Raw genomic sequence first — 16,868 nt, 5'->3', positions numbered from 1 at the left:
AGAAAATAGCTGAAATAATTTTGGAAAAATTTAAACAAATAATTTCAAGAAGAAATTATAAATTTTAACAAAAAAAATTTAAGCATTTAGCTCTGATTCCATATTACGAGGTAATTGGTAAATACTTGCTTGTTATTAACAGAGACCGAAAGGTCAATTTATACAAAAGAATGAGACGATGTTTCCTTAGGAAACGATCGTAAAGAATAGAAACATTCTATTCCAGAGAAAGCAAAAAACGAAAGCAAACTAAAGCTTAAGATATTTACAAGATAACCATTAACTAATAATAGACGTCTTATCTATTATTGTAATAAAATCTCCATGACATCGGTAGTCTTATTCATCACTCCAATGAGTGTTGATTTTGTAAGAGTGCAAGAGATTTGACTTTATTAGGAACTCCATAAGGAATTTCGTTTTATATTTTTATGGTGGCAATAGTATGGAGCTAGCTCAACCTCAGAGATATATATTCTTGTTTAATCATAGAGTGAATCCCCTTCCAAGAGACAATGTTTATGACTTGACACTATATATATATATATATATATATATATATATATATATATATATATGTCACATATGCGATCTAAATAATGAAGATGATGGCAACGATATCCTTGTGATTGTGATCAATAAAGTTCTTAGAGTTCTGCAACTGATGAATGTTGATAGCCTTTTATAGTCGAATATGTGTGCGGATCTTGAATTGGTAACTTCAATCCCTTGAAACGAGTGTAATGCAGAGATATGGCAGTAGCTGAAAATTGTCATGTGTTATAGTCACTAATACACAATCGATAAGAGGAATACACTATAAAAGCAAGGTAAATTTGTTGACATTGGATGAAGTTGGACATGAAGGCTATTATGGGTGTTGTGACCGAATCTTTTAGTGTAAATTGCTTATTTTTTGAAATATAATACTGTTGCCAAGCATTCTAACAGAACTGAGAAGACTTTTTGTGACAGATCAATCATATTGTCTAGCAACGATTCTATCATCACACAAAAACAAACTTTTCAACAGGAATCAAGTGATCCTTATCAAACCGTTGTGGAAATATTAGTTGATGCTACAAAGAATGACATGGGTCACCATGTAAAGTACTTTGAAGCATCAACGTCAGAAAATCTGAAAGCTCATGTGATTTGCATAATCTTAAAGAATAAAGCAGTTATAAAATTAATTGATGCGACTTTGAGTAATAAATGAAAAAGTGCAACTGAGTGTACCACATCACGAAAATGACTTTCATTCTTGAAGAGGGAGAAAATATGATAAGAACTTCCAATGATGTTAAACCAGTGAATATTGAAGTATGAAATTAATATTTCAGTTTGAATGGTGTCAAAACAAATACATCAATTATTTGATGAGGATTCACATGAGGTATCATGCCAAATTCCACCTCTTTTCCAACATTTCTCACAGCCTATGCGCACGATGAAAAACATGAAATAGATTATTAATCTTTTGTCAATTGAACCATTGGGTGCATTTGGTCTTGTAAAGGATCGTGTGATGGAAAACTCAAAAGATTACGGTTTATGTGTCTATCAAGATATGCAAATGATTGATATTGATTATGCTCTTAATAATTTGAAGATGGGTGATACAAAACTCACAGTCAGATGAGCTTCTACCAATGGACAAGAGGCAAGACTGGTGAGAGACCTTTTCCGGTTAATCTAGCCTTTCCAGTGAGGCACCGTGGATCATGACAGTGGGCGCCAACACAATGAACACGAGCTTCACCATGAAAGTCCAACTAGGCGATAAGAGTGTCCTATATGGTATGATGAGTTGAAATTTGGGACATTCTAATAGATGTCTTTCCACTTTGCCAACGGGGTGGATGTTCCAATGTCAGAGAAAGAAAGCTCTTTGGCTACATGTCTGTGTTGAGGACTGTGATAATGACACCTTTGCCAAAGTTGATCGTTGGCCATAGGTCGTTTCTTGGATGGAGGCCCTGAAATTGGTTAGAATATGATGCTTATAGTGACTTTATCTCTGGCATCGCTAGTAGTAGACATTTAGAGAAAGTCCCTTGAGTCTATACATTGGTAACATGACATGCCCGTGATCTATATTGGACCCTTCATCAGTACAAGCTCGACATGTAATGTTTCACAAATATTCAACCTACATGTTGCTTAGTTAGAGCAGCTGAAGTATGAAAAGGCACAATGAATGCTAATAGGCTCCCTTTCTAGGCAAGAAGACCAAATTCTTAGACATGATGTAGCATTTAATAATATGAAGATTTATATGTGATGAAGCATATTAACTATTTAGTGAGAACACAAAAAAAGTAAAAGAAGAAGAAGAAGTAGTTTGTCATATTTGATGTGATTGTTCAAATCATATAAGTGAGGGAATTTTACATTGTGGAGGGGAGTAATGACCAATGTTCTATTCTGATTTGAAGTATCTTTAGAGGGGAGATGTCTCTCAAATAATCCAAGATAGCATTTTATTATTATTTTGATGTATCTTCATTGGAGCAAGTTGTATCAAGAAAGTTAATGTGCAGATAAGTATTTATTTTTGAGTACTACATCATTCTTTCTCTTTTTTTTTGTATTTATATACGTACTATAAGAGATATTTGCCTTGATTTTTTTCCTCTGAGAATGATCTTACAGAAAAATGAGATTGATTGAGATTCTTCGGGAGCCTGGCATTTCATTAGAGGCAACCTTGAAAGAGAGGGAGTCTGACACATTCATCTAAGGAGCAGATAGAGGATATGCTTTAGTTGAATTTCAAGAATCTTGGTCATATTGATTAAGAGAGAGTAGACCATGTCGAGATGGATTCTCTAGTGATCAGAAACTATAGTAGTTAAAGGACTAAGATTCATGGGATAAAGTTTCATGTATGTAGGTGGAAGGGCTTATGCTATCAGGAGACTTGTTGAATTAGGGAAGCATGACATGACTTTTTGCCAGAAGGGCAGAAGGATGATATCATATTTAGAGGGAGTTTGACACTTCATCAAAGACAACCTTGTACTAAGAGGTTAGATAATTTGATATTGGACTAGTTTTGACACTTTATTGGTAACCTTGACAAGGAGGTCAACAAGTTAGCGTTTCTTTGTGAAGAAGTTCCAAGTGCAATCCCTTGTAGTACATTCTTGTCTATGAGAGATAAGTTTGAGGTGAAAACCTTATCCCTTGATATGGTTCATGGTGAATGTCATGAAAACGCCACATGATAGTCTCAGTGGTGACTTCATGCAAAATGTTGATGTAATATATGTATGGGTTTGCCCTCTGTGTACATCATGAGCAAGTGATGAATTCCAAATGATTATCACTTGTATTTGTAGAAGTTATTGGAAGGTGACAATCTTACAACAACTTATATCATGATATACATTTTGAGTAAATGTTGAAATAGATCATGAAAGGCTTTACCATGTAAATCAAGAACTAAGTGTTAGATGTCATTAAATTGACTGCCTATAAGTTGTTTGTATAGATATATGAGAGGTATTTGGTGAATATCTTGCCTTGATATTTTGATAGGCCATTACCGCATTGAGTACTTGGTGAAAATCATTTAGTTGATGTTCTGATAGGCCATTACTTAGAGTACTTGGTGAATATCATTTGATTGATATTTTGATAGGTCAATACTCATGTTACCTAATATGATATCAAAAGAGTATTTGGTGAATATCACATGTTGATATTTTGATAGGCCAACACCTATATGATATTATATAATGGAAGTCTTCTGATCAAAGATTTCCTTGATGTGATTTCCTAACATTATCAATGGTGTAATATTTATCATGTGTTTATCCTTTGTAGCTAAGAGGGAGTGTTAATGTTTTATAGCTTTAGTTGGATAAACCTATGGATAATTATATATGAGATATAATGTGTTTATATATATATATATATATATATATATATATTACATAACTAATTTATAGACATGTCTGTTGAAGGGACATGTCTCTTCATAGACTTATTTTCAATATAAATGGTGTAGATTGTTGTATTTGAAAATATATAGATGTTACTTATTTGCATATGCAACAATCCTCAAACTTTAACAGTGACATTTGGGGGTTTGTCACACACATTTGGATCTCCTCACCCTCATACACTTTTTTCACCCATTCAATTTGGGTGCCAATTGCTTTCATTACCAAGTTCAAGGAGTGGATGGTGCATGGTGTCCAAAAGATATGATCATAACGTGCTTTTACCAAAGCACCTGCAGCCCTACAAACTTTAGCATTGTCTGTTATTATTTGGACAACATTGTCAACTCCCATGGACTCTATGGATTGAATGAGAAGCCCGGAAATAAAATTTGCATCCTTTACCTAGCCTTCGCAATCAATCACCCTCAAAAACATTGCCCCTTAGGGGGAGACAGCAATCACATTTATTAATGGGCAATTTTTGCAATCGTTCTATCCATTAGAGACAATACTCAACCCCGTTTGGATCCAAGAATCTCTTTGGTTTGAGGAGGGTGTCTACATTCTTTCTCTCATTATGCAATACATTCTTTCTCTCATAATGCAATATGGTGGTTCTCAACTTTTCATATCCAAGGCCTCGGTAACCACGAGGTGCTTCATTTATTGCTCGCACTATCTCTCTCCAGTATAGTGATCTCAATAGATTGAACGGAACACCATTCATTAAGAGAACGCCCAACCTTTATGTCAGCAATTTCTCTCAATTCATTTTGAAATGCCTTATTAATGGGACTCTCTTGTGGGATGGGGGTGTTTCTATTTCTTCTTCATTCGTAGAAGGGGTAGGTAGGAAGGGATGTTGTCTAGTGGCTGTTTGAGAGGGTGGTGTTGGTGGTTTTTGCTTTGTTCTATCTTTTTTCCCCTTAGACACTAACCTATCAACCTCTTGTTCTTTTAATAGGCTTGCTATTTGAGAAGCCGACAACCCCTTCCTATCTCCACTTGGGGGCCCCTCACACATGCTAATCCCTTGACCTATAGGGCCTACGAAATGATGTTTAACTCAGTATATGAGCTTCTATATTGGGTTTGGTAAAAATTGCATTTCCATATATACCCTCCCCCTCCAACACATTGCTCAATTCTTGTTGTATACTTCCACAAAGGATAATTTTTATCAATTATGAATATTTGGGATCCCTCCCCACCCATTGAACTCTGACTACTTATTCGTGCAATCTATAACAAAAATAAATAAAAAATATTTCAAAACTTATACAAGAACTTGATAAAATTTTAGACCAATAAAAAAAGTAAAACAAACTATCAAAGAAGCAAAGGGAAGGATCAAATGTATATTTGGAACACTCAACACTAATTACTGGAAGGATTTGAGACTACACAAACAATCTCGACAATGTTTTCTTCGAACTTGCAAAATGGCCACACCAAAATGAGAGATTAGATGAATGAAATGAGAGATTAGGGTTACAAATGAATTTTTTTTAAAAAAGCAAGTTTTTATATTTTTAAAGTCACCTTTTTAGCCCCACAGGCCGCGGGTCCACATGGATTCTCACGGGTCCACTTGGATTCGCCTAGGTACACAGTGGTTTCAAGCAAGGTCCCTGCTGGGGATTGTAGGTCCATCCGGGTCTGTACTTGTGTAGACTTAGGTGGACCCACAGTTCTCAATAGGGATTGTGCCTGGACTCGAAGCAGACCTGAGCTTGAATTTGGATCCAGACCTAAGCTCGAGGGTTCAAACCCGGCTGCTTAGAATATTTGATGCCGCCAGTTATATCTTCCCGTCAATCAACATGGTATTCTTGGTTTTGCAAATATTAGTATTGCCCTAACCTTTGCTCTTTTTAGTTAAAACATATATAGCATCCAACACATATGCAGCCCCCATCAGTTAACAAATCATTTTTCAAATAAATAATCATGCCATTTAATTGCTAAGCTGAATGTGATAATGCTCAAAGGTGGAGGTTTGTCCTTAATTTGCCGCTTCATGCCGCTTCATGCTATTGTTTGTTCATTTAATTAAAATGTCTCTTGTCACACCAAAGTCAATTCCATTGTCTAGCCTAGATGAATATATATGGCAATCGCTAAAACGTGGTCTCCAGTCAAGTATAGTTTCACCTCCACACTGTTATTAATATTTGTAAATAATACTCAACAAGCCCACTCAAATGTTACTTCACAGTAATACTCAGTAAAGTTTTTCTCAACAGTTCGGGACCCACAAAGATTGATATAAATATTGAACTGCCATGAATAGCACATTATAAAATATTCGGCAATTAGTAAAATCTCTTCTTTATCAAATCAATAACATCAAATATCTTAAAATTGCAACACCTTTATGATTGGAACAGATTATAAATCTTACAGATTTTGTACAAATGTGGACTCTGTCATCAACCCACTCCTAAGTAGAGAACTAGGTTTCCGTCCAGCTCTCCTATTAAATGCCTGAAGGTTTTTTTTTTTTGTCTCCAGGAATTCTCTGTTAATTTCGAAGCATCAACAATTTAATTAAATTCAATAAAACACTGAACATGCTTGAATAAACCCTATTTGCTGTTATCCAGCCCACTCTGATATCCTGTTAATGTTTTGGCCAGAAATAAAGTTAAACAACAATATAAAAAGGAACACTAAGACATATAAAGACACAACAATTTATCCTGGGAATACCCTTTAAGTTGAGGGAAAAGCCCCAGCCACACCAAAACAATAGATCTCTTTAATTAAATAATCGAGGTCTGAGTACAAGACTGTTGATTGAATACACAACTCATAACACAAGGCAATGATATATATATCATAACTGAATGTCTCTTAATTTTCCAACTGTGTGGCCTTTATATTTCCAGATGCAGGTCTCTTCACATGTCTCTTCATATCCTCAAACATATCTCTTCATATTTCCAAACGGGAGTATATGAAAGAGCACCACGCAGGTAATCAGTAAATATGCTGTAAATGCGAACATCAACAATCCAAAAATTGGGGATGGCAGGGGGATAACGATACAAGTCTTATGTAGTTCTTGAAAAATAGCTATAATTACAATTTGTCTTCTATGGGAAGCTAAACTGTAAACACAATGAATCAACTAATCAGATTAATCAACAGTGCTTTCAGATTTCTTAAATCAGTAAAGACTTATTTTCACTATCACGATTACATTCAAGTACAATGGGCCAGTGCTTCAATGATTTAATAGATCTCCCCAAATGCCATGGCAAACTCCTTATTATTAGAATTGTTGGACCCATATAGTTTAATAATAAATATCCTCCAAATTGACAATAACCAACCTTTCTTCTGTTTCCTGGTTCTCATGAATCTATGTCAGCTTTTTGGGTCTGCACCCTCTATGCTGTTGGGCTCTCCATGTGCAAGTGTATTGTGGTCCATTAGATGTAAGACACAATACACAAGCAGTAGCTTCTTTGCTCTTGAAGAGGTAAGCTCGCTTCTCTTGATAAGAGTGGATTAAGCTATATGTAGATCAATTCATTTCAGCAGTAGGGAAACTACAAACTTGTGGGAAGAGGCGAATGGCTAGTGCGGTTGCCGATGAATGAGGCCCCTTCAATGTTGACCATTATAGTGGGATGTCGTGCACCTTAAACTCTCTTCCTTTGTCTTTTCTGCATAGACTGAGTGTGGTAAATTTTGTTCACTCATGATAGGGGTTAGCAGCCTTCGTTGCATTGTACATATTTTGTAGTGCCTTCATGAAGCTTCAGTTCACCTCTTTATTTGTCTTTACATCTTTGCTAGGCCTTTACATATAATATTTGAGATTCAATGCACATGCAACCATGTACACGAGATTGTTGAGCTTCTCTCACCTTTGTTGAATAATAGGCTATGTAATTCTAATTTTGCCAATGTTTCTTAAATATTTCCAATGAGTTTAACATGACAAATTGGAGTATTTTACAATCTTATTAGGCTAATGCCAATAGTAATTTAAAACAATTTGTTATTGTAATTCTATGTTATTAGGTACATTGAGTACTCGTGCAGTATTCGAAACAAATGGGAGTGGAGTAGGGCTCTGCACAAGATAGCCTTGGCATGCCCCTTCCATCTTGTGATTTGTTTGGATGCTTCTAGTTGCAGTTGCAAATTTGTTTTTAAAAGACATAACATTTAAAAATCATATTATAATAGTGAGCGCACACACACACACATATATATTGATTAGTGACCACTTTTGATTGGAGCTTGTACTAGTGGGGCCACAATGGTATCTCCACACCCAAGAACATGCCAAGGCATTAACACCCTGCTGGTGAGATTTGAACCATGATTGCAGCAATAACACTACATTGCAACTACCATTGCACTTTGTGGTCAACCCTATAGCATTTTTATATTGATAATAATATATATTGTATAATAAATCATAATAATAGATAATATTAATATATAATATATTCAATGTATAATTACATATATATTATCAATTTATTAAATATGTTCTCCCTTTCCCTGCGTCCTTCCTCTCTAAATATAGTCACATGTTTGAAACATTTCAACAAAGAGCAAGCGAGATTTTAGAATTGCTCGTTATTGAACACTCCCTCTTAGCAAGAAAGAGATCTTCAGTATGGCAGTCACACATAGCTGCAACCAAAGATGTCAATGATAAATTTTCATCACATAAAAACATGTTATCGCAGCATAAGATAATTTATCATAGTAGCATAAGATTAATATCATGGAGTCACACACATGACTTTTAGCATGCCTCATTGCATGGGGTGGAACAAGGGCTTTCACCTCAAACTTCTCCCTAAGAAGAATGCATTTCTACCATGCCTCATTGTAGAGGGTGGATCCATCATACCTACTCGTAAATGGTGGAACAAGGAATTTCACCTCAACTTCTCTCATAGAGAAGAACTCATTAACAAGAGATTGCACCTTAAACTCCTCTCACAAAGAAGAACTCATTAAGAAGGGATTGCATCTTGAATTTCTCTCACGGAAAAGAACTCATTAACACATGTATAGCAATGATTGAGATTCTCTCTCAACAAAGACTCCCTCTTCGTAGGGACAACTTTGATCAACACAATAAGATAGCTTTTGAAGATGAATATCTCCCTCCGAATATGTATTGTAGACACCCTAAATTTGGCAGGGTTTCAAAAACATGATTTTAATCAAATTATTAAGGGTTAATATTAGAGAAATGAGGAAAACAAAAGACATTTGGATTAATCACAACATTAGATTATTATGTAATTAATCTAGTCAATTAATTGCCTAGTTCTCGATCATATTGAAATCCAAATTCTAAAATCAATTCAAAAAAGAAATAAAATAAACATTTATCCTCACCTTTTTAGAAAATATCTCAAAAGATAAAATCAACAAAAATAATAAAAGAAAATGAGTATTTATCCTCACTTTTTTGGAAAATATCTCAAAAGATAAAAATCAATAAAAGAATAAAAGAAAATGAATATTTATCCTCAAATATCCTAAATGATAATGCAAAATGGATTTTCCTTTTATGGATTTCTTATCCTTGGTGGACCTCATTTGACCTTACCCTACTAAGACCATGTTAAACCTAAACCTTACCCAAACCCCTTTGGAAAATCTATAAATACAAGGCCATTCAAGAGCAAATGGACCCAAGTTTTATGCATCATTACTATAGGCATTCTAGAGCTAAGAGATATCAAGTCATTAAGCAATATAATTATAGGCAATTCTAGAGCATTTTTGCATCATTTAGCATCATATTTAAAGTATTTCATGTCTACATCTTGTTAGGTCATTCATCCATATAACTTTCATTTAGCTTTTTCAAATCTTCAAAGCATCATTATAGATTTGCATAATAGCTTAATCTCATTCTAGGACTGTCACTAAGATGTTGATCTGAGAGCAATTTGAGCAGTTGTAGTTAGGGAGACATGAGATGTTCTTGAAAGGTTAATTTGGTAGTTTCTTGGGTCTACTTTGTCATTAGATTTACTATCGTTTCTAGCATTTCACACTAAAGTCTCATGAATATGTGTTTCCTTGTGTACGTGTATCATCAAGTCAACATCCTCATCACATTGCTTTTTGTTGCCCCCTACAACCAAGAGAGATATTAATAACTCAAATCATACTTCTCTTTCCATGCAACAACCATAATAGAGGCATGGACAAAAGTGACGATACTGTTGATGGTGAGAGGAGATGAAGCAACGAATAATAAATTGCCAACATAAGTGATAATCATTTAATATGATCACCATCAGCATATTAAGATATTATTGTGTTTCTTTAATGGTCATCTTAGTTAGTCTTTAGTTTATTAAGGTAGTTTCTATTTCCGTGTTTACTTCACAATTGTTTCTTTTAGAAACATCGTCTTTGTAAATCTATATAAGGAGCTTTCATCTCCTTTCTTTATTACAACTACAACGACATCAATTTACCATAACATGGTATCAGAGTAGGTCGATTGGATTTCATAAAATTTGGCATATTTTATAAGAGCCTCTTTTGATTTGGATTTTTTTCCAGAAATTTGCTTTTCGATTTTTAAAAATAAATATCACAGAGATATTTTATGAAACCTCAGCATATTTAGATGAATAATAATAATAAATCACCTATCTTGCAAAAACAACTATAGATGCATCAAAATCGAAATTTGAAAACACCAGAGTGATCTTGATGAAGAAAGACGACAAATGAACCTAATGGGGTGACTTACTATTAATAGATGCTCTCTCCAAGATTCTTGGAGCCCAAACTAGAAGCCCAAAAAAAACCCTGAGAGCATCACTTAACTCCTCTAATTCAACTGAGCTCATTGGAACCAACATGATTAAGTCACTAGTTCTCTACCTAGCAGCTCCATATAATACTCCAATACCCAACAATTCCCATTTGCATCATAAACGACACATTCAATGTGGCTACGTTGCGATTCTTGGGGTAGCTTTGGATGGTTTGAACTTTGGATGATTCGGAAATAACAAATCCCTTCTCTAACATTTGAAAACAGCAGCTTTACGGATTGGAATTATAATATGAATCACACATATCAAAAAGACAAAGAATGTTGGTATCAGAGATTGCTTCCTAGCATTAGACAATAGTAAGCTGCTTAAACTAAGAAATAAGGGAATCACTTGAAGTGGTGCCATTATCATATAAGTTTATGGAGATAATGCTGAAGGAAAAAAGTGACACTTGTTTTGTACTAGTGATTGGGAAAGAAGAATTGAATTAAAATTAAACTATTATTTACTAAAGGGCAGTGGTTGTGTGAGAAAGGTTTAACTATATCCATAATAAGTAATTCCTCCCTATGTATCTCTACCTTTTTTATAGTATGCAATTATATTGATGTTTTACTTTCAATGATAAAATTAGATGTAAAGGGTAAACATTTTGGAACTCAGCAATAGTAATGTATTTTACTTCCCTTGTAATCAAAATAGTTTTTGTTTTAAAAATTATACTCACGTCTTTTGATATAATTATATACACATGTTCTTTAATGAGTGCTGTATCCATATTAGGGGGGCTTGAAGTTTGTTGTATCTGTATGTGTCCTTGTAACTATGCATTACATGAAAGTAATATTTTAATATTTAGCTTATAATGGTCATCTAAGTAGTTTAGTTAGTAACTTACTATTGTGTAAGTCAGTTTTAGTAATTTCCATTTATATCTTTAGTTCTTGTATGTTTTTGTTGTGGAAAGATCTGATATCTTCTAATAAGGAGTATTCTTCTCTTTTGTTTAATACAACATTCAATTTTCTTTTCACATTGAAGTAGAGAAGGCTTTATTTATCTTTGCATCACTTTAGAAAAGTCACAAAACCAACTGCATTTACCTGCCTTGATTCATATACTTAGATATGCTCAGGTGAACGACATTATATATTTGTTTGTCTGTGCTTCTTTGATAGTTTTTATTTATTCACTGATTGTCGTACAATACCTCTTTTGAAATGATTATATATATGCAAAATCAACATTTATGTTCTTTTAGTTGATTTTATTTCGTGGATACAATTATTGAATCCTAAGTCAATTGGGTAATGTTTTTAGATGTATCGGCGACAATCTGATGGGCTATATGCATGGTGTTTTAAACTATATTCATGCAAAATCTCAAACATAGTGTTCTACAACTATAATGCACTGTGGAAACATTATGTTTGGGTTACTTTTGTTCTTGGAATGCCATATACTAGGCTGAAAGTCCGACAATAGCGAATGAACATATGATTCTAGTTGTTGTTGTAAAACAAGTAATAAAGTAGACAAGTTGTAGTTGTACTTACTTTTTCCCATACTTTAATCCAATTGTTTTGCAATGCAGAGAAGTTCCGTTTTAGTGCAGAGTTTATTGAGCTGAGGCGCCGTGGACTAGATGTCTTTTTAAATAGAATAGCTTCTCATCCACAACTGCGACAAAGTGAAGATTTAAAGTTCTTCTTGCAAGTGAATGAAGAGGTATGATGGCTGTTACAAAATTTCTAATAAGATGTATATTTTGCAAGTAAAATAAAAAGTTTAGAAATTAGTGTTGATTAATTCTTGATAGTTCATAACATCAAATGTTTGTTAGCAGATTAAGCAAATATTTTAGTGTTCTACTAGGTTGTTCTGTGCCATATGGGTCATCCTGAGTGTTTGATGAATGCAAAGGCATGATGGGGCACAAGTGCAAATTTTCCGTGCCTTGCAATCTTCATTTATTCTGCATATTTTCTTCACTTTAACAAGAAATTTCTGTATTCTTGCTACATTTCGAGTTCTACATGGGGACTTTAGTAAGCCTAGAGACATTGAGGAACATTCTCAATCTGCTAAAAATGTTCCGGGTGTATCCTGATTGCCCACACCAAAAGTGTTTGAAAATTCAAAAAATTGTAGTAAACTCAAGAAAACAAGCATGGGTTATTTCAAAACAATTATTTGTATGATCATTGATTATGTTAACATTGTCATCTATATGCATCTTAGTGTTTTGTTAGCATTGTCATATATATGCATCTTAGTGTTTTGTTGGGTTCAATTTTAATCATTCAGCAGTCAAAGCTGAATGTTCATTGTTCCACTTTCAACCTACAGTGTTGTTCATGGTAATGTACTGTTGTCTACTGAATTTCAGCTCCTGAGAATGCTTAATGATTAGCAGCATTGGATTTTCATATTCCATTTAATGGTGCTTTTCAATCATTTTGGAGAAAATTGTGTAGCAATTTTACATCAACATTTGGGATTACACTCTCTGATACTAAATGTTGATTAAACATTACTACAATGTTTTCCAAATAGCTTGAAAATTCTAATGTTTAATGATGCTTACCAGTTTAATTATACAATGTGAATGCTATAAAATGCTTGCTTACATATACATGCAAACATAGTTGCAATTTGCCAGCCATCTCCAAAATTGAGGAAATTTTTTCTGTCCTTAAATTCATCCTTTTATCCTCACCATCTAGAAACTCAAAGTAACATATGCTAATATTATCCATTTGATTTTTGGGGTAGTGCTGATTAAAGATAAATTAGCTGGTAAATTTGACATGTTGGAGGCATATGATTTGTTAAAGTTTTAATTTTGTATTTCCAATAAAACATTTATAATTTTCGAGGTACTTTGTTTAAAGTATCATAGTTGCAATTTGCCTAGGTGTTCTGTACATTTTCAGTTAATTATCAATGTTTTGTTGTGTTATACAATTGCCGAGTAATAAATTGTAACCTAGAAGTTTGTATAATCATCAGGTGGGAAGTATCAGTGATCAAAACTTTTACTTTGGTGGAGCATATAGATACACAATACAAATGAGCCTGTTCAACTTGCACGTTAAGACATGGATATTGCAATTAGCCAAATGAGTGGTGGGGGTAGCACAGTACAGAGATTGATAACACCATTTGTAATATGCTAATAGCTGATCAAACCCAAGCTTCTAGATCCGGCCATTCCAAAAAGGAGACATGGATTCAAGAACCATGTGATAGCTGTTGGCTATTGTAGTTTGTTTGATGATGTGGTTTCACGACCATAATAGTCTTTCTTCTCTTGGGAAACAGATAAAGCTACAGTGACTTATAAAGCTCACTTGTTCGTGGTCTAGGTTCTGTCCCAATGGATTCTTGAAAAGCTTTTGTTTAGTTTAGTGACTTTCTTAGAAGCTTCACCGGGGAAATGTTTAGTTCAATTATAGTGAGATCTATGCCATCTTTGTTCAATTAAATAGTTATGGATTAAAGTTATAGAGCACTTGACTTTCTTGATTGGGTTCAAACAATCACAGCTGTGAACAATTCTTAATATCTTTTTTATATGCCCTTCATATATAGTAGTAGCAAAGATTATTTGATGAGGTTTCTTCAAAGGAATTCAGATTTCTATTCATTAAAATACCCACTATCAGCTGATCGAAGCAAAGTGCTGTTCCATGTGATGCATTTTTGGCAAAACCATGCAGGTAGAACCTCCTACTGTTATAAGCCATGAAGAGCCTGTGGCCGTTTTATCATTTGACTGTGAAGCTTAAGTTGGGGCCTGTGAAACCAATTCAATTATAAATTATAATAAGCCATAGAATACAGGTGATCTCCTTTTGTGTTTACAGGTGACAAGGCTTGATTGGTTGAGTACTTAAGCACAGTAATTCCTTTTATTTATAGATTACCACCAGTGTAAAGCACATTGTACCGGAGCCTTTTCATTCTAAACTTAAGGTACTCACCTAGAAAGGCACTTCAACCTTCCATGCCCCACTATGCCCATTAACCACAAGTAGATTGCCATTATGATGTCCAAAAATATCAACCTGTTGGTTGTCATACTTGTTCCTTGTTTGTGTTAAGATGAATAACATGTTTAAATTATTCTCTTCCTACCAGTGAAGTATTGGTTTTTAATGAGATGAAGATCAACTGAATCATCAGAAATAGATGTTTTGATTGATTTATTGGATATGTAAATTATACATTTTTTTAATTTGATATATAATTGTCAAATGAATTATAAAATACTTGGTAATTTAACTCGATTTTTTTTTAATTGTCCAAGCTGTCGATCACTGGGACATGGTGACATGCCTATATTAGCATGTTATCAAGATAGTTTCTCTGCTCTAAATCTGTTTGTCCTCTCTAGTAATATATCAGTTTAGAGTCTAGATCCCTGGCTGAGGGGGCTAATATAGATATAGATGTCGTTTCAAAATTCCAAGAGAGCCTAAAGGATATTGGAATTTATTTATAGATCGACAATGAGATCTTAGTTTTCAAAATTTCTTTTGCTACTGGAATTGGAAAAATATATAATATACTTTTGGTTATCAGCATGGCTCTGGGGTGCTTATTTTCTGATCTTGCATTTACCTGTTCACTGGTGGAATTCTTCGACTTGGCTTATTGATAAAATGTTAGGCATTTTGGAAAGCAAGTCAATCTTGTCAATTAACAAATTCTATGACACTCTTTGGCATTTTGCAGGCAATGGACCGAACTAGATCTGTGGAGAGTACTATCTTTGGAAAGAAGCCTAGTGATTTTATTCAGATATTTAAGGTATAACAACGTTGTGATTAGCTTAGCGGATTAGAAAGGGAATATCGAGTTATGTAATATGTGAATATAGGAAGTACTTTGCTTGTTACATTTAATGAACAACTTTCTAAAATATATTTTTGCGTGCTCACATAGAATTTGTTTCATCTTGAGTCCAGACAGATTTTATCTCTTTGATACATGTTGTAGAAGAATAAACTACCATTTTGTATTTTTCCTGGTTCCAGTTAATTTTTAGGTTCTCGGCTTCGTGTTGATGCCATTGTTCTTGTACTGATAAATATATTCTTGATTTGTTATATCATCTCTGATAACTTTTGTTTGTTATGGTGAGTTAAGACAATTTTTTCCCTTGCTAAATTAAAATTCTTTCAAGTACAGATAGCATTATTAGGTATTTTAATTTGTTTTTAAATAAAACTACAAACTGATTATTAATGAATTCATACTTCAAATCATGTTGATTATTTTCAGGGAACAGTGGGTGATATTCTTCTTTGGTAATGCAATTTAAGTATTACTTAATAGTATGTATTTAATTAGATGATGAAGTCTGGGCCTACATCATGGTGTGTTTAATCCTGTATATGGCTGCAAACCCTTATTATGACTTCTGAGTCCAGAATCTAGATGTTCTTCTAAGGGCATTCTAATTTTTCAAAGAACATATATGATTTTTATGATTCATAATTTTGGGAAAGAATCTTACTTATAATTTGTTCTGAATCCAGGATGTACAAACAAGGGTTAGTGATGCCGTACTTGGCAAGGAAAAGCCTGTTGAAGAGAGTGACCCTCAGTATGAAAAGCTTAAACATTATGTTTTTGAATTGGAAGATCACTTGTCGGAGGCCCAAAAACAAGCATTTCGTTTGGTGAAAAGACATAGAGGTAAATGTGTCATTGGCAATAATCATATTGTCAGGGTTATTCCATAATTATTAATTATAGAATGCGCCTTGTTTTGGTACTCATTTTAGCTTTATATTTTGCATTGACTTCTGTGTGTGCCTTTTGCTCAAATTGAATAAAACATTCAGAGCTGGGCCAGTCCTTAGTTGATTTTGGGAAAGCAATCAAGTTACTTGGTGACTGTGAAGGAGGTTCACTTGGAAAAGCATTTTCAGCTCTTGGCTCTCAGTCAGAGATGTTGTCATTTAAACTGCAGAAAGAGGTATTCAATCTACTTATCATTTTTCCATTATCTGTTGAAACTATTTGAACTTAAGACGGAATCAAAATGAAGCGGAACAAATGCTTTTCATCATGGAAGAATGTGATACATTTATTCAATTTGAATGAATTTGAATCA

The 16,868-nt window shown here is 34.0% G+C and overlaps 1 protein-coding gene across 1 annotated transcript in view; it reads left to right on the top strand.

Annotated features, from left to right (window-relative positions):
• The window catches only part of SNX1 (sorting nexin 1), a 38,193-nt gene that overhangs the window by 20,103 nt on the left and 1,222 nt on the right, over positions 1-16,868 (top strand). The window contains exons 4-7 of the mRNA XM_089788607.1: positions 12,336-12,469; positions 15,482-15,556; positions 16,288-16,447; positions 16,597-16,730. Coding sequence (XP_089644733.1) covers positions 12,336-12,469; positions 15,482-15,556; positions 16,288-16,447; positions 16,597-16,730 — 503 coding nt within the window. The remainder of the gene's footprint in view (positions 1-12,335; positions 12,470-15,481; positions 15,557-16,287; positions 16,448-16,596; positions 16,731-16,868) is intronic.

This window comes from Cupressus sempervirens, chromosome 6, assembly GCF_028749045.1.
Source record: "Cupressus sempervirens isolate cs-2001-9-10 chromosome 6, ASM2874904v1, whole genome shotgun sequence".
Classification (NCBI taxonomy): domain Eukaryota; kingdom Viridiplantae; phylum Streptophyta; class Pinopsida; order Cupressales; family Cupressaceae; genus Cupressus; species Cupressus sempervirens.
The sequence above is the reverse complement of the archived record's forward strand: the minus strand, read 5'-3'. Positions and strand labels throughout refer to the sequence as shown.